Genomic DNA, 18715 nt, shown 5'->3' on the forward strand with positions numbered 1-18715 from the left:
ACAAGCAGGGAACTGGATAGGAAGCAGGTCCACCGGGATTAGAACCAGTGCGCATATGGGATCCCGGCACGTGCAAGGCGAGAACTTTAATCACTATGCTATCGCGCCGGGCCCTAAGCTGCATGTTTAAAGCCGTGATCTGGAAGTTTCTGCGTTGTCACCAGCATGTCCGGCACTAAGCAATGACTGAGAATCTAGAGCTTTAAGCTTCAAATATATTTACTTATATTTTTTCAATCACTTTTTTTTTTTTAAGTTACTACTGTAAAGATTTTTTGTTGTGTTTTTTGTTTTGTTTTGTTTTGGCCTATTGAGAGAGAGAAAGTAGGGGAACAATAGTGGAAGAATTTGAAAATTGTGTTCAAAATCAGTCTTCTCTAAACCTTGTAGTTATTTTTTTTTAAGATTTATTTATTTTTATTACAAAGTCAGATATACAGAGAGGAGGAGAGGTAGAGAGGAAGATCTTCCATCTGATGATTCACTCCCCAGGTGAGCACAACAGCTGGTGCTGAGCCGATCCGGAGCCAGGAACCTCCTCCAGGTCTCCCACGCGGGTGCAGGATCCCAAAGCATTGGGCTGTCCTCAGCTGCTTTCCCAGGCCACAAGCAGGTAGCTGGATGGGAAGTGGAGCTGCTGGGATTAAAACCGGCGCCCATATGGGATCCTGGCATGTTCAAGGCGAGGACTTTAGCCGCTAGGCCACGCCGCCAGGCCCTCTATGGGGAATTTTATAAGGAAACGGTTGTTTCACATGCAAACTGTTTTTAGCCATAGACAAAAGTATTTAAGTTGTACATGTGTTGAATGATCTTCATTTGATTTGAAAGGCACAGAGGTAGGGATCTTCCATTTGCTGGTTCACTTAATCCCCAGAACCCATGATAGCTGAGGCTTGAGCAGGCCCAAGCCAGGAACTTAAGAACTCAATCTGGATTTCCCAGGTAGGTGACAGGACCCAGAAGACTTGCATGAACCATCATCTGATGTCTCCTAGGGTATGTGGAACTGGAGGCCAAGTCAGGACTCAGATGAGGCGATTGTATGGGATACAGGCATCTGAGCAAACACCTACGCCTGTATGTGTTTCAAATTTTCTGGGAACCAGTTGTTAAAAGAGATTTGGGCATCCTCCACATTTTTCGTAGAGTTCTTACCCCTCACCCCCAAAGATTGATTTATTTTAAAGTCAGAGTTACAGAAGGTGGGGGGAGGAGGGAGAGCTGCGGCCCAAATCGTCACATCAAGGCCAGGAACCTGGAGCTGTTTGGAGAATTCCGACACGACACGGATGGTAGGACACAAGTTGCTGGGCCATCGGCTGCTGCTTTTCAGTGCATTAGTGGGAGCTGGGTCAGAGCAGCCAGGAGTGGACCCGGCACTTGACATGGGTGATGTTGCCAGGAGCTTCCCCCAGGTTTCCCCGTGGGTGCAGGGTCCCCAGGCTTTGGGCGATCCTCCTGTTTTCCCAGACCGCAAGCAGGGAATCTAGGCTGCTGGGACACAAACCTGCACCCATGTGGGGTACTGGCGCATGCAAAGCACGGACTTTAGCCACCAGGCTGCCATGCCGGGCCCCAGAAATGCTTCTAATGCTTTGAGTCCAGGTGCTTCTGAATCATGAATCTGGAGTGTGACTGGAGACTCAGAAGAAGTAGTTGTCAGTTAGGCTTACAGCTGTACATGCCTGCCAGCTAGACGGCTGCAGATCTCTTGATTATCCACTGCAGCTTTATCAAAGTGAACTGAATAGCCCTCAAGTCGTGTTTGGAAGTTAAGTGAACTCATATGATCCTTAGCTCTAGAAGACAATGTGTACATGGTAGAAGGCAGAGAAACAGGTTTTGTGGTCGCTGGTTTACTCCCCCAGTGCCTGCACAGTCAGTGTGAAGGAAAGGAGGAGTTGGATTCAGTCTCTGAATTTTTGCCTTAATGTGAAGAAATGATCAAAATGACTTGGTGATGCAGCCCTAGAGGGTTGAACTGGGAACACTGGCTGACTGCACACACGTTGTAAGTCTCCATGGGGTCAGTGGTGTCCAGCACACCAAGCATAACTGGCTCTATTCCCTGGTCTGCCTTTTTTGCATAGACAGTGCTAGCAGGGGGGTTCATAGTATGTAGATCGATTAGTTTGATGAGAAAGTTGGACTCTAGAATCCGTTTTCTGTTATGGAATAATATTTTTTGAGATTTGAGAGAAGGCCAAATCATTTGAGCTTGTGTGTATTTGGTATGTGAACGATCACTTAGAATGCCACTAATAATTACATAAAATTTATTAATGTTTAATTTATTTTAATAACAAATGAAATAGGTTACCTCTTGCCTTCTTGTTTTCTTTCTTTTTATAAAAGATTTATTTATTTTTATTACAAAGTCAGATATACAGAGAGGAGGAGGAGAGAGAGGAAGATTTTCCGCCCGATGATTCACTCCCCAAGTGACCTCAATGGCTGGTGCTGCGCCAATCTGAAGTCGAGAGCCAGAAACCTCTTCCGGGTCTCCCACCCGAGTGCAGGGTCCCAAGGCTTTGGGCCATCCTTGACTGCTTTCCCAGGCGACAAGCAGGGAGCTGGATGGTAAGAGGAGCCGCCGGAATTAGAACCGGCGCCCATATGAAATCCCAGAATGTTCAAGGCGAGGACGTTAGCCACTAGGCCACACCGCCGGGCCCGCCTTCTTGTTTTCTTTCCTTGGGTTTTCATATATGTACTTGAGAGACAGTGAGAGATGGAGGGGCTGGGAGAGCGAACTTCTGAGCCTGCATGCCAGCAGCACAGGACTGCCCTGCGCCAAGGCTGAAGTCCTCAATACAGTCCACGGGCATCCACGGGTGACAGAACACCATCATCAGTGCCTCCCACGGTCTGTATTGGCAGGAACCCTCGGGAGCATCTTAACAGTGAGGCTCAAGGGCCTACCCTGAGCCTCATGGTGTTGGGAAAGATGTGTGCATTTCAAAGGCAGAGCTACATTCCTATTTAGAAAAAAAAGTCAAATGGATGACAACCCCTCTTTCTAACTATTGTGCTAGGGCTGCTAATGAAACTGAATTGGAATTGGGGAAAAAAAAAAAAAAAAGGCAGCGGCAAGGCAGAGGAGCAGAAAGGGAGGTAGGGAGAGAAACGGGCAGAGCCAGAGAGAGACGGAGATCCTCATGGCTGGCTCACCCACAGGCACCGGAGCTGGGCCTGCCCAAGCAGCCAGTTACTTTTTGCAGGTCTTCCACATGGGTACAGAGGCTTCACCACTTGGGCTGTCCTCCGTGGTTTTCCTAGACACATCAGCAGAGAGCTGGATTGGAGGTGGAACAGCTGGCACCCTGACCAGCACTCATATGTCGTGTGTGATGCCAGGGTCGCAGGTGGTGGCTTTACCCACTGTGTCACGACACCAGCCCTTCGGTGCTGCCGTAAACATAGTTCAAGCTGATTGCAGAGACACTCCAGTGCAGTCAGTGAGTCCTTGGTGATTACTAGGGATTGTGCTGGTGACAGTGTTCTATTCTTCTCAGAATTGATTGAAGTATCAGGAAGGGTTGTTTGGCCCATGACTGATGGGCTTCCTGAATGATTCTGATTTTTCTGTTGCCAAGTTCCTCTTTTGTGGTAAGAACCTTAGTCAGATCTGATCTGTGCTTAAAAAAATAAGTAAGTAAGAAATAAATGTCTGTGTGTAACATGTTCAGAATAGTTCATAGATATGCTTTTTTCTTTTAAAAGATTTATTTATTTTTATTACAAAGTCAGATATGCAGAGGAGAGACAGAGAGGAAGATCTTCCGTCCGATGATTCACTCCCCAAGTGACTGCAACAAACGGTGCTGTGCTGATCTGAAACCGGGAACCAGGAACCTTTTCCAGGTCTCCCACGTGGGTGCACGGTCCCAAGGCTTTGGGCCATCCTCGACTGCTTTCCCAGGCCGCAAGCAGGGAGCTGGATGGGAAGTGGAGCAGCAGGGATTAGAACTGGCACCCATATGGGATCTCGGCGAGTTCAAGACGAGGACTTTAGCCGCTAGGCCACGCCACCGGGCCACATAGATATAATTCTAACAACAAAATATTTTTCTCCCTTGCTCCCCTTTCTCCCTCTCCCTTTGTGTGTGTGTGTGTTTTTTAAAGATTTATTTACTTCTATTGCAAAGTCAGATACACAGAGAGGAGAAGAGACAGAGAGGAAGACCTTCCGTCCGATGGTTCATTCCCCAAGTGACTGCAACGGCCAGAGCTGAGCCGAATCCAAACTAGGAGCCTGGAGCCTCTTCCAGGTCTCCCACATAGATGCAGGGTCCCAAGGCTTTGGACTATTTCAGCTGCTTTCCCAGACCACAAGCAGGGAGCTGGATGGGAAGTGGAGCAGCTGGGACAGGGACCAGAGCCCATGTGGGATCTTGCTACCACAGGCAGGTGATTAACATGCAGCGCCATCTTGCTGGCCTTCTGTGGGCGCGTCTTACAAAATATTTGCTTGTTTCACTGAAGTGTCTCTTCACTGTGGTTTTGAAGTCTTACTAACAAAAATGTGATTAACAATTTTCTGGTTCTGGTAAATATCATTTAGTTGTGTCCTGAAAACTGATTATTTTTAAGGTTATCGAATCCAGTAGAAGAATTACCCTTTGTACACTGTGAGGATTCAGTCATACCAAGAAACAGTGTGCTGGCTCTGTTTGAACTTGTGTGTTCTTTCTCATTGTTCTTTTTCTCTTTTCTACTTTGCAGAATCCTATTCTAAGAACTCGGACACTCAGGTTCCTACCATGGTGCTGGGTCCTGAACAGAACATGCCAGATGGTAACTTACTACTGTGTGTTATTGGCTTGGTTTTTATGTGGAACGTAATTTGAGCAACAGAAACTGACTGTGTTTTTCTTCTAGTCTATTCTGACAATGCCATTCAGAAGTCAGCACCTGAGAATGAGTGCATGAGCACAGAGCTCTTCCTCCTATCTTATCTTAGTTGGGAGTCCAGCCAGGATGAGCTACAGCGTGTTTTATTGCAGCCATGGTTGTGAGGAAGGCTCCTAGGGTTCCTAGGTGCTAAGAACCCTTGGTGGCAGGGCTGCTCTTACAGCTCAGGGATGTTGTGAGCAGTAACACACTGGGCGAATATGTTACTCTGTGTATCTTATTGCCACTGTCTGAGTACTTTGACTAATCTTTCCTAAATGTGAGCTTCCATTCTGGAACTTTTTTCTTGTTTATAAACTCTGTCAATCAAGAGCCACTTCATTAGGGTGCTTGAGTCAGCTTTCTAAAGAGTTCTGACCCACCCCACCTCCCCAACTGAACTGGACTTTGTAAGGATTTGCTGCAAATACAGCCCTCATGATAGCCATTTGGTGAGTGTAGGGAGCTGGACTTTGTATGTTTCTCCAAGATGAATCCCTTCCTCCAAGACCTTTGCAGTAGAATGCACATTTCAGGGTCCTGTCCAGAGCAGTCTGGGAAGTGTCCCCTGACGTGTGTCACGAGGGTGTGTTGCCCCGCCCTGGCCAGCAGCCCTTCATAGCTTGCACTGGGGCAGGGTTTTGCTCTCTCCACATTTTTTTGAGAGACATGAGGGATGTAATGTCTAATGAATTTTCTTTGAGTATATTCTGCCAAATCCTGAGGAAAGCATTCCACTAAACTGACCTATTTCTTTTCATTTAGACATTAGGTTTTTAAGTGACCAATGGGACTTGTTTGGGAATGTTTATTTTATTTTTATTGGAATGGCAGATATACAGAGATGAGGAGAGACAGAGGGGAAGATCTTCTGTCGCTGTTTCTCTCCCTAAGTGGCCGCAGTGGCCTGAGCTGAGCCAGCCAGGAGCTTCTTCTGGTTTTCCATGTGGTTTCGGGGTCCCAAGGCTTTTGGCCATCCTTGACTGCTTTCCCAGGCCACATTCAGGGAGCAGGATGGGAAGTGGGGCTGCCAGGACATGAACTGGTACCCAAATGGAATCCCAGTACATGCAGGGGCGCTAGGCTAGCACGCTGGGCCCAGGAATGTTATATTTTTATACTCTGTCTGTCTGTGTTCTTAGAGGAGAATGAAATAATTGTCAAAACTACCGAGTAGAAGTCGGGGTGTGGAAGTGGAAGAGCAGTGTTGCATGAGAGTTAAAGGGCATCCTGAGCTGAGTGCCTAGGGGAGAGGGCAGGAGGGGCTGTTCACTGCAAGTTGTTTCGTGTTTTAGTTTAAATACATTTCCTGTTGAATTACATTTCTTTTAAAACATAGAGAAAAAAATGCCAAAAGTAAATTGAGCTAGCGTCAGGTTGATCTCTTGTGTGTTAGGTTAAGAATATTTAAGTTTGGGATTAGGAGTTGTTGCATCATTCTTTTTAATGATGGTTTTGAAACTTGTGACTCAGATAATGCGTCTGGAGACCATGGGGACTCTGCCAGTCTTGGTGTCATCAATGCCGCCTATAGCCACTCGTCTCTCCCGCAGTCCACTGCAGAGGCGGGGGAGCCCTTCAGCACCTACTTTGATGAGAAGATCCCCATTCCTGAGGAGCAGGTTGGTGAGGGGTCCCTAGACCGGCACAGCGCGGGCTGGGGAAAGCCTGGGGGTGCGAGGGCTGCAGCCGGAAGGGGCAGGTCTGATTTTTTCAGGTCGTCTTTGAAGACGGGCATTTTATAATCAGAATAAAGAGAGTTTAAACCAAAACAGTTGCTCAGAGGCACTATTGAACCATTTTTTGATGCGAAAAGTGTGAATTTCATGTTTCTATGATTTATTCTTATATTCATAAATTGTATTTATTTGGGAGACAGAATAGGCCAGAGAGAAGAGCTGTCATCTGAGTGTCGCCATGGGTGGGTGTGGTTCAGGGCTGGAGCTGCAGCCAGTGTCCCTGTGGGAGGAGGGGCCCCAGGAGCTGCTGTCCCTGGCGCCTCTGGGGTCTAAAGCAGCAAGAAGCGTGATCAGGAGCCTGAGGTAGGTTTCTTATGATAAGAGGATACAGACAGGTATGCCAAAGACCTGCTTCAGCCTTTTCCTGTTTTAAAAGTTGCTTTTTCCCTATTTTTAGTATTGTTTGGGTTCAGAGTGACTGATATTTTTTTGAAGTTCAAGCAGTTTTTAAAATGATTTTATGTTTATTTTTGTTTTTATTGGAAAGGCAGGTCTACAAAGAGAAGGAAGGACAGAGAAAAAGATTTTCTGTCCATTAGTTCACTCCCCAAGTGACCACCGTGGCCGGAGAGGAAGCAGTCTGAAGCCAGGAGCCAGGAACTTCTGTGTCCCCCACGTGGGTGCAGGGTCCCAAGTCTTTTGGGCCATCCTCTACTGCTTTCCCAGGCCACAAGTTGGGAGCTGGATGAGGAGCAACCGGAATACCAACCAGTGCCCGTGTGGGATACTGGCGCTTGCAAGGCGAGGATTTAGCCACTAGGATTTAGCTAGGCCCTCAGGCATTTTTTATTTATTCAATAAGGTTGAAACTTCAAAATTTAACTTTTTATTTGTTTAAAAGGCATAAGAAGTTTGGGTGGCAGGAATCCCAACCTATATGAAATTGTACCACATAATACAAAATTCAAAATAAAAACTTATTTAAAGCATAAATAAATAAAAGGCATAGGAAAAGAAGTGCTTGCAAGAACCAAGTCTGGGCCAGGCCTAAACCAGGGCCCTGGAGCCCCTGTGTGTGTTCCCAGCATAGACGAGCAACCCATCGGCTTGAGCCATCACGCCACTGGCTCTCCCTGTTGAGCGGCAGGAAGCTGGGAGCAGTAGCAGAGCTGATACTCAGACACAGCTCCGAAATGCGACATGGGCTCAAATATTTGCCCCGGTAATAGTTGTTACTCTGTTTTATTTTGTTTGTTCATTTTACAATCTGTAGTTTTTTATTTTTATTTGAAAGGCAGAGTTACAAAAAGGAGAGACATTCACAAAGTGCTCTTCCACCTGCTGGTTAGCACCCTAAATGGCTGCAGTGGCCAGTGCTTAGTCGATCCAATCCGAAACCAGGAGCCAAGAGCTTCTTCTGGGTCTCCCATGTGGGTTCAGGGGCCCAAGCACTTGGGCCATCTGCTGTTGCTTTCCCAGGCCATAAGCAGGGAGCTGGGCCAGAAATAGAGTTGCTGGGACACAAATTGGCGCCCACGTGTGATGAAGGTACCACAGGTGGAGGATTAGCTTACTGTGCCATGGTGCCAGCCCCTATTATTACTCTGTTTATAGAATGAGATGCCAGTAGAGCAGGTACTGAGATGTGGCCAACTTCGTGATAAAAAGTGAATAAATTTTAAGAGACTCTCAGGTACATAATATCATATCCTAAATCCTTAGTTCTTGTGAAGCTTTTACTTTGCTCTGTGCAGTAGTACCGTAACAGCTGAGTTGGCTCACCCGTGGAGGCTGCTCATCGTTTTGCTCTTTTCTTCAGCCCTCTTGTTTTAGCTTTCGTAAACTCTGGGCTTTCACTGGACCAGGATTCCTCATGAGCATTGCCTACTTGGATCCAGGAAACATTGAATCCGATTTGCAGTCTGGAGCAGTGGCTGGATTTAAGGTGAGCGTCTAGTCTTGGCCTTGCTTCCTGTCCCATCCCCTTTTAAGATTTCTAGGAGTTTGAGAGGCAAAGAGAGACAGACACAGAAAGTTCCCATTTGCTGCTTCACTACCAAATGCCTGCAGAAGCTGGGGACTGACTGCGTCAGGCCGGTGGCAGAGACGGCTGTGTGAGCCATCACCTGCTGCTCCTGGCGTGTGCTCAGCAGGGATGCAGAGCTGAGAGGGGCTGAGAGTTGGACCTGGGCTATCCAATGTGCAGTGTGGCATCTTAGCCAGTGTCCTGACGCGCAGGCCAAAGTGCCTGTCCTCTTTTCCTTTAAAAATAATTTTTTTTTAAATGAAGAAAATGTTTCTAATGTTTGTTTCTTGTATTTATTTGAAAGGCAGAGTGATAAAGCAGGATGGGCGGGGTATGATATCTGCCATCTGCTGATCTCAGCAGCCTGTGTCGACCAGGTTGGAGCCAGGAGCCAGGAGCTCCATCCTAATTTCCCATGTGTTGGGCCATCATCTGCTGCCTCCTGAAAGACAAAGTGACGGGGATGGGGTGGCTGGTGCGTGACCACAGTGGCGGGGGTGGGCCGAATGATCTAGAGCTCCATCTGGGATTCCCAGATGGGTGACAGGAATTCAAGCACGTGGGCCATTCTCTGCTTTCCTGTCCGTATTAGCGGGGACTGGAAGCTGAGGAGCCGGAGCTTGAACTGCCTTTTGACATGGTATGCTTGCGTTGCAAGTGGAAGCTTAACTTCCTGCACCAGTGCTGGCTCCCTGTTTCCCCTTTCAGGCACACGGCCTGCACTCTCGCCTCCTTCCATGTGCTCTGCCTCTTAGATAGCAGGTTCAGGGGCTGCATGCAGAAGCTTCATTGGCAGGGACAGCTATGTGGAAAGTCTTCTGCACACAGTGTCCTTGGACTGTGCAGCAGCTGCAGATGGGAGGAGCGGGCTCAGGAGCATCGGAGGTACCTGGCAGGTCCTAGGCAGAGCCTAATACAGAACTCAAAGGAACTGGGATCTCTCCTCAATACAGCGTCCCTGTTCACTTAGTGACACAACCAGACTGGTCCACATCTAATGAGTTTTGTGTGGGGATTCTGTGTTCTAGTTGCTCTGGGTCCTTCTGTTGGCTACCATCGCGGGACTCCTGCTCCAGCGCCTTGCAGCTAGACTGGGCGTGGTGACTGGACTGCATCTTGCTGAAGTGTGTCACCGGCACTACCCCAAGGTCAGCAGTGGACTGTCCTGTTTGTCTCACCCACATCAGATGAAGCAGTGGGTGTGAAACTATGTGATACCAGGTCTGCTCATCAGAGACAGGTGGAGGATCTGGGGGTCAAGGGTCCTGACGAATGCAGAATTCTATAGTCCCTCTTGCTGCCCAGCTATGTTTCTCTCCCTTGAAATCTAACCTAAGATTCTCTTCTGTTTGAGTAAATATTTATCACTGGCTTTACCTTCTGGCATCTAGCCGTGCCCAGCCCCAGGGTTGGAAGTGATCCTGTCTCCAAGTCCTTTTCATTCATACTTGCTGTGTTACTTCGTCAGTTTGTATTGTACTTAACGTTTCTTGTTTAAATTTGCTGTCACTGTAAGAACATTTTTCTCCCTTGACTACAAACTATGTATGTACTAGGGTGTTTGGATTTGCTAATGATTATTTTTTCCTTTACTCTGGTTCTGGAAATTTAACAATTTACACTGTCCTCTGTAGCTTTCTTCTGGACGTCTTTGTTCCCACTAGAAGCAGACATAAACTCTGTCTGGAAGTCGTTCTTTTTGTTAAGATTTATTTATCTTTATCTGAAAGGCAGATTTTACAGAAAGGAGAGAGAGAGATCTTCCTTCTTCTGGTTCACTCCTCAAACGGCCACAATGGCCAGAGCTGAGCTGATCTGAAACTGGGAGCCAGCAGCTTCCTCCGGATCTCCACATGGGTACACAGTCCCATGTGCTCTGCTGTCTTCTCAGGCCACAAGCAGGGAGCTGGGTAGGTGGTAGAGTGGCCGGACCTAAGCTGGTGCCCATATGGGATGCCAACACCACAGGGTAGAGGATTACCGTACTGTGTCACCACACCAGCCCCGGGCAGAATTTTGAACTTGACTTCATCTTTAAACCAGCTATTGATTTATCTCTGGTTTGTCTTAATTTTTTCCCCAAAGATTTATTGGTTTTCTTATTTGGATGACAGATTTAAAAGATGAGTCATCATCTAGTGACCGACCCCCACCCCCAGAAGGCTACAACAGCCAGGGCTGTGTCAGGCCAAGCCAGCAGCCAAGAGCTGCTTCCTCTGGGTCTCCTCTTAGGTGCAGTCCTACTGCTTTCCCAAGTGTGTTAGCAGGGAGCTGGATTAGAAGTGGAGCACCCGTCAGGGGTGCCAGCAATGCAAGGGTCAGTTTTACTTGCTGTGCTATAATGCTGGACCCTGTCATAAAATTTTTGAATCTGCTCTCCTGGGTGTGAGCAGGAAGTATCCTTATGTACTCTTTAAATCCCTTCGTAATACATAATTTCTTCTAACTTCTCTTTCTTCATGTAATGTTTTCAGCTTTTTTTGTTTGTTTGAAGAAAGGATTTGGGGATTGGTGATTGGTAGAGAGGGGCAGGTTTTGTTTCTGGCTTTAGTGAGCCAGTATTATCTAAAATTGCTTCCAGCTGCATAGTTTCTTACTATGTGGCGCATATGTCTAGCTCCTTTGCCCTGAGTCCTTTTGCTTATCTGTCCTTTTTCACTTGCTTGCGTAGTATTATTACAGTCCAGATGCCTTGGCCTCTGCATTCGTGTCTGCTTGCCTTTTCAGCCGTGCTCAGGGTAGATGTTTTGTTCTGTTGTCATTTTCTCTGTTGGAACCCTGTTTTGGCCTTGTCAGCTTGCTTATGCTCTCTTTAAACCTTTTTTTTTTTTTCGTTTATTTATTTTTATTGGACAGGTGGATTTACTGAGAGGAGAGACAGAAAGCTCTTCTATTCCCTGGTTCACTCCCCAAGTTGCCACAATGGCCAGAGCTGAGCCAATCTGAAGCCAGGAGCCAGGAGCCTCTTCTGGGCCTCCTACGTGGGAGCAGGGTCCCAAGGCTTTGGGCCGTCCTTGACTGCATTCCCAGACCACAAACAGGGAGCTGGATGGGAAGTGAAGCAGCCAGCATATGAACTGGTGCCCATAGTGTGCAAGACGAGGATTTAGCTGCTGAGCCATCTCTACCTTCAAACTTTTATTTTTTAATTTTTTTTTAAAGATTTATTTATTTTTATTACAAAGTCAGATATACAGAGACAAGAGACAGAGAGGAAGATCTTCCATCTGATGATTCACTCCCCAAGTGAGCCGCAACAGGCCGTGCCGATCCGAAGCCGGGAACCTGGAAGCTCTTCCGGGTCTCCCACACGGGTGCAGGGTCCCAAAGCTCTGGCCCATCCTCGACTGCTTTCCCAGGCCACAAGTAGGGAGCTGGATGGGAAGTGGAGCTTCTGGGATTAGAACCGGCGCCCATATGGGATCCCGGGGTGTTCAAGGTCAGGACTTTAGCCGCTAGGCCACCGTGCCGGGCCCACCTTCAGATTTTTAAACTTGCTTTTAGGCAGGGAGTGAAGTTAAAATTAGTGAGTGGAAATTCCATTTCTCTCTTAAGTGGAAAGGAAAGGGAACAACAGGTAAGGCTAGTTGTTGTCCTGGCCTTGATTTGTAGCCTCTGCCATGTGGATACACTCTTCCATCTGGAGGCCCCAGAGCAGGGCTGGACCACGGTGGGACAGAGTTCTCATGCTTCATTTCTAGTCTTGAGGCTTGTATAAGACTGCTTATGAATTGGTGACAAGATAGGAATTCTAGACTACACAGGAAGTCCTTGGAGGTTATTAATCTGAAACTTGTTTTAGGTTCCACGAATCATCCTGTGGCTGATGGTGGAGTTGGCCATCATTGGCTCAGACATGCAAGAAGTCATTGGCTCAGCCATTGCCATCAATCTCCTGTCTATAGGAAGGTGAGGAGATCTCAGCTCCGGAAGTAGTCGGTGTTTTTCTGAATTTCAAGGCAAACATGAAAATAAAAATCCAACTCATTTTTTCTACTCAAGATTTAACTCAGGTATTGGGTTTTTTGTGGAACATTTCAGAAAGCAGCCACCTTTCCCTGGTCAGATATGGACTATACCTGTTCCATTTGTTCCCATATGTGGGCTATACATATCTCTATTGTAGAGTTTATGGCAATTTATATTCTTTTTCTATGACAGTTCATCCCACTACACAATGTAGTGCTTGAAGGTAAGATACATATCTTTTGGCTTTGTACCATTTTTTTTTTTAAGATTTATTTATTTTATTACAAAGTCAGATATACAGAGAGGAGGAGAGACAGAGAGGAAGATCTTCCGTCCAATGATTCACTCCCCAAGTGAGCCGCAACGGGCCGGTGCTGCGCCAATCCAAAGCTGGGAACCAGGAGCCTCTTCCAGGTCTCCCACGCGGGTGCAGTGTCCCAAAGCATTGGGCCGTCCTCAACTGCTTTCCTAGGCCACAGGCAGGGAGCTGGATGGGAAGTGGAGCTGCCAGGATTAGAACCGGCATCCAAATGGGATCCCAGGGCATTCAAGGCGAGGACTTTAGCTGCTAGGCTACGCCGCCAGGCCCATACCATTTTTTTTAAAAAAGATTTATTTATATTTATTGGAAAGTCAGATATACAGAGAGGAGGAGAGACAGTGAGAAAGATCTTCCGTCCAATGATTCACTCCCCAAGTGACCGCAAGGGCCGATGATATGCCGATTCGAAGCCAGGAGCTAGGAAATTCTTCCAGGTCTCCCACATGGGTGCAGAGTCCCAAGGGCTTGGGCAATCCTTTACTGCTTTCCCAGGCCACAAGCAGGGAGCTGAATGGGAAGTGGAGCTACCGGGATTAGAACCAGCACCCATATGAGATCCTGGTGTGTCCAAGGTGCGGACTTTAGCTGCTAGGCCACGCCACCGGGCCTTGTACCATTTTTTTTCGAAGATCTATTTATTTTTGTTGCAACGGCAGGTTCACGGACGGATCTTCCATCTGCTGGTTTATTCCCTAAATGTTTGCAGTGACAGGAGCTGAGCCAATCTGAATCCAGGAGCTTCTGGGTCTCTCATACGGCTGCAGGGTCCCAAGACTTTGGGCCATTCTCCACTACATTCCTAGGCCATAAGCAGGGAGTGGGATGGGAAGTGGAGCAGCCAGGACACAAACCAGTGCTCAAATGGGATCCTGGTACTTGCAAGGGGAGGATTAGCCAATTGAACCATCACACTGGGCCTCAGCTTTGTATCCTAAAAGTTGGACATGGGAAATTCTTTTTTTTTTTTTTTGTTTAAAGACTTATTTATTTTTTATTACAAAGTCAGATATACATAGAGGAGGAGAGACAGAGGGGGAAGATCTTCCATCCGTGGATTCACTCCCCAAGTGAGCCGCAACGGCTGCTACTGTGCCAATCCGAAGCCGGGAACCAGGAACTTCTTCCAGGTCTCCCAAGCGCATGCAGGGTCCCAAAGCCTTCGGCCGTCCTCGACTGCTTTCCCAGACCACAAGCAGGGAGCTGGATGGGAAGTGGAGCTGCCGGGATTAGAACTGGCGCCCATATGGGATCCCGGGGCGTTCAAGGTGAGGACTTTAGCTGCTAGGCCACACTGCCGGGCCCGGGCATGGGAAATTCTGAATGAATGTAATTCAGTTGGTGCTGTGATGCTTAATCATCCAAGTCCTGACTTCCTGCCATATTCCCTCCTTCCCTAAGTCCTAGCTTCTCCAAATGTTCCTTGTCCAGTGAACTTTGGGAAAGAAGTTGGTTTTTAATGTTTCATTTCCTTTAATTTGCACTTCTTATTTCTGACCTAGGGTTCCTCTGTGGGGTGGAGTTCTCATTACCATCGCAGACACCTTTGTGTTTCTCTTTCTGGACAAATACGGTAAGCAAGATCGGGCTGGCGGGGTCATCTGCTGCTGTCCATCCTGGGGCTGAGGGGCAGCCGCTCACTCTCCTCTCACATTTTCCCTTCAGGCCTGCGGAAACTAGAAGCATTTTTTGGCTTTCTTATCACTCTTATGGCACTCACATTTGGATATGAGGCAAGTGTTATAGGCTATATTTATTAGTTTATAAACCTAGGGTACTTTTTGTTAATGTTTTAGCCTTTCATTATAAAGGACAGGACGGCTTAATCGTATCAGCAGTTGTTATCAGCAACAACTCATTGTGTGCTGGGCCAGTGCTGAAGAAATCTGAACTGTGGTCTGGATTAGGAGTGCCTAGGTGACATAGGCCTACCCTTTCTAGGATTTTCCAAATGAGACCCCTAAGCTTGTTAAGCATCCTGACAACAGCATAACCTTGGAGAGGATTAGGTTGCTGCAGAGTTACTCTTGGCTCTTAATGTAAAATGGTTTTACTCATTCTGGTTTATGTCACTTGTTGCTTGAATTTTCCTTGTATTAAACTAATTGAAATATGAGGCATATACCAGATATTTCCTGCTTTCTGCACCAACTCCCACTCTCTTTGGAATCAATTCTATTATTGTCAGTATTAGTACCTTTCTGGGTTTAGTTACTTTTTCCTGTTCAACAGCCTTGTGCCTTGACTTGCATCAAGGCTTCCAAATAAAATGCTGAGCAAGGAAGAGTGTGTATGAGAAGTGTTTATGGAAAGTCTCTCACTACCCCCCAGTGACAGGCGTATGTGGTCTTTGTGTGAGGATAGGTGAACATGAGAATGTTAAGTGTGGATAGTGAAGGCTTGATTTCATTTCCTGAGGGTTACCTGCAGGCCATTAATGTAAAGCTAGTAACTGTAACTCTCAGCTGTTTTACAAGGGGAATTCAAAAGGTTCGTGGAAAATAAAATAAAATTTTGGGGGTGAAAAAAAGTTTTGCAATTTGCAAATGAAAGGTGGAGTAACTGGCCTCCAAATGGGATGTTGGCACTGCAGTTGAATTCTCTGTGCCTTGGCACTGGTCCCCCAATGTATATTTTAATTATGTTTTTTCTGCAGACTTTTTGAAAAACCTGTGTTTTGTTTTTTTTTTTTCTTTTTTAAGTAAAACAGACTTGTTTTGGTTATGTGTAAGAGGATATGAGATATTTGACTACTCTAGTCCTCAACCCTAATTCCTGGGAATCAGCCCATTATTGTTGCTTGGTTTATTGATGATTCTGTGTTTTAAATTACCGTGGTGTTGGTGTTTTTGTAGGTGTTACAGAGGAAGGAATGATAAGGAGTAAAGGATGTTGAATGTTGCCTGGTGCTGTGTTTCTCTGTTGGTCACATGCCAGGAGAAACTAATCGTTGCTCTGTCGTTGTGTAGTATATTACAGTGAGACCCAACCAGAGCCAGGTGCTCAGGGGCATGTTCATACCGTCCTGTTCGGGCTGCCGCACACCACAGATCGAGCAGGCTGTGGGCATCGTGGGAGCTGTCATCATGCCACACAACATGTACTTGCATTCTGCTTTAGTGAAGGTGAGCAAGGCCTGTACTTCAGTGGCCTCCTGGTGAATTCATGGGATCTGACACTTTACAGAGGCTGCAGACTTAGGGTAGAACCGTTAGAGCCCCAAAGGAGCAAGCCGTATCCAGGCTAGACCCTTGTAAACTCTACACGCTTGGGTTCTGTTTTGAATGACCAAATTGATGAGAGATTAGTGACCCCTCAGAGGCAGGACTGAAGTTCTTCATAAAAGCTTGAAAGGCACCAAGTCGCATATATTTCGATATAAAAACCCATTAACCTTGGGGATGGTGAGAGTGAAGGATGTTGACCAGTTCTTTACCCATTAGTTTTCTTTATTTGAAACTGTTTATTTAATTGAAAGGCAAAGAGACATGGATCTTCCACCTGGTGGCTCACTCCCCAAATGCCCGCAGTAGCTATGGCTGGGCCGGGCTGTGCCGGGAGCCCAGCACTTACTCTAGCCCTCTTATTTGAGGGCAGGAACTCGAGTATGTGCTATCTCCCAGAATACATAGTAGCAGGAAGTTGCCTAAGAGGCGGAGTTGAGGCTAGAACCAAGGGCTTCCAGGATCAGATGTGTGTGTTCCAAGTGGCATTTTGGTTTCTGTGCGAAACACTTGCCCCTTCCAGGTAGTCTTTTTTTTTTTTTCCTATTTATTTTTATTGGAAAGTCAGATTTACAGAGAGAAAGAGAAACAGAGAAAAAGATCTTCCATCCGCTGGTTTACTCCCCAAGTGGCTGCAACAGCCAGAGCTGAGCCAATCCAAAGCCAGGAGCCAGGAGCTTTTTTCGGGTCTCCTGTATGAGTGCAGGTCCCAAGGCTTTGGGCCATCCTCGACTGCTTTCCCAGGCCATAAGCAGGGAGCTGGAACAGAAGTGGAGCAGCCAGGACATGAACTGATGCCCATATGGGATCTTGGCAAGTGCAAGGCAAAAGGACTTCAGTCCCTAGGCTACAGTGCTGGGCCCCCAGTTAGTCTTACATAGTATTTCCTTAAGGATTTCAGGGACCTCCATTGTGAGTAGGGATATGCAGTGCTTAAGGTCAGGGTTTTTATGCAGGTCAGTGAGACCACTGCAGCCATTACGGTTGAGAGGTCAGATCTTGTTGTGGCACTGTTGTCTGTTTAGGGCATGTCAGGGCTGTCAGAGGACATGGAGTCCTCACATGCTGGCTGAAGTGGGTGTGCTGCATATCTCACTTTTCATCTGGCCAGTTATTTACACTCTGAACTTCAGCTGACTTGGAATTCCTGAGCTGTTACAGCAAAGTTTGTTACAATCCACCTGGTCAAGAAATGACTGCTGCTGTTACCTCTCTAGTCTAGACAGGTGAACCGGGCCAATAAGCAAGAAGTTCGAGAGGCCGATAAGTACTTTTTCATTGAATCCTGCGTTGCTCTCTTTGTTTCCTTCATCATCAATGTTTTTGTCGTCTCAGTCTTCGCTGAAGCATTTTTTGAGAAAACCAACGAGCAAGTGGTAAGTAAGGCCGGGTCACGGGTGGTGGTGTGTGTGAGGGTCAGATGAAGGTGGGTGAGCAAGGAGAATGTGACGAGGACAGAAACCCAGGGGACATGAACCCGTAGCTCGCTGCACCGTCACTGTGCAGTCAGTCTTGGTGGCCTGGGGTCTGACCAAGCTGGACCCGCCTTCTCCAGCTTTGGCTCATGAGTGAGCTGGCCTCAGCCTCAGCTCTGACATACTAAGGTGTTGGTGGCCACACATCTGACATTTATCATTGTTTTTTGTTCCTTCTGTGTTAACTTCTACCTGTCAGCTTGGCACTCCCGTCATGAGGATGGTGGCAGGTTGGGAGGAGTCAGCAAACAGAAAACATGAACAGATTTTGAATCCTGCAAGCTCTTGTTGCAGGTCGCCTAGATAGGTTTGATCACCATGTGTTGTCTTGCTCAAAAACCTTTGCCGTCTGACCCTGCTTTGACAAGGTTTCCGTATTTGAGTTATTGTCTCATATTGGAGAACTTGTCAAGGGCCTCTGTTCCTGTTACCTTTCCAGGTTCTCCACTGTGTATGTATTCTAACTGGGAAAAGCTTCTGGAGGCAGATGGCAGTTAGGTTCCTTTCACTCTCAGCCACGGCACAGTCTTCATCAACACTCCCTGCAGCCATCCTCCCGTTGAGGACTGCACATGCTCTGTAGGAGGGCTCTAGTTTGGGGGATCTTGCCTCAGGCAAAGTTCTCCTAAACTGCTTTGGGTTTTAGGTTGATGTGTGTAGAAATAGCAGCAGTCCCTACTCTGGCCTCTTCCCTGAAGATAACTCGACACTGGCCGTGGACATCTACAAAGGGGTAAGCGTGTTGACGTGTATGGTGTTTCCTCCTGAATCGCTGTCCTTAGTGTGCTGTTTGCTCTGTACAGTGAGTTCACTTTGGTAGGAGCATGTCTCCTCGGAGCGGCCTTCATTTCCCAAGGCCTGATGCCAGTCAAGCATCTCGTAATTTGAGGGGAAGGGGTAGAGGCTCATTTGGGAAGGTGGTTTGTACACCCGACAGCCCGAACTCTGCAAGTTGTTAACTGAGCTGCGTAAACTGTATTCTCAGTAAAGTCTCCTTCACATTCACTGGAATATGTCAGTGCCTTTATGCTGGTTTCACTGTATCCCTAGAACAGTAAAACATTATAGCCTATATTTCCACAGCTTATCTGACCTTTCCCTGTACTTATACACCATTTTCTAGAAGA

The 18715-nt window shown here is 47.0% G+C and overlaps 1 protein-coding gene across 6 annotated transcripts in view; it reads left to right on the forward strand.

The window, feature by feature from the left end:
• The window catches only part of SLC11A2 (solute carrier family 11 member 2), a 74116-nt gene that overhangs the window by 44064 nt on the left and 11337 nt on the right, over positions 1 to 18715 (forward strand). For all 6 annotated transcript variants that reach the window (XR_009246778.1, XM_058673898.1, XM_058673901.1 and 3 more), the window contains exons 2-11: positions 4729 to 4800; positions 6370 to 6518; positions 8395 to 8520; positions 9630 to 9749; positions 12404 to 12510; positions 14392 to 14462; positions 14555 to 14622; positions 15859 to 16014; positions 17331 to 17489; positions 18235 to 18321. Coding sequence is in view for 5 of the 6 variants with exons in the window: in XM_058673898.1 (XP_058529881.1) it covers positions 4729 to 4800; positions 6370 to 6518; positions 8395 to 8520; positions 9630 to 9749; positions 12404 to 12510; positions 14392 to 14462; positions 14555 to 14622; positions 15859 to 16014; positions 17331 to 17489; positions 18235 to 18321 (1115 nt within the window). In the remaining variant the exon portion in view is untranslated. The remainder of the gene's footprint in view (positions 1 to 4728; positions 4801 to 6369; positions 6519 to 8394; positions 8521 to 9629; positions 9750 to 12403; positions 12511 to 14391; positions 14463 to 14554; positions 14623 to 15858; positions 16015 to 17330; positions 17490 to 18234; positions 18322 to 18715) is intronic.

The sequence above is a fragment of the Ochotona princeps genome, chromosome 15, assembly GCF_030435755.1.
Source record: "Ochotona princeps isolate mOchPri1 chromosome 15, mOchPri1.hap1, whole genome shotgun sequence".
Classification (NCBI taxonomy): domain Eukaryota; kingdom Metazoa; phylum Chordata; class Mammalia; order Lagomorpha; family Ochotonidae; genus Ochotona; species Ochotona princeps.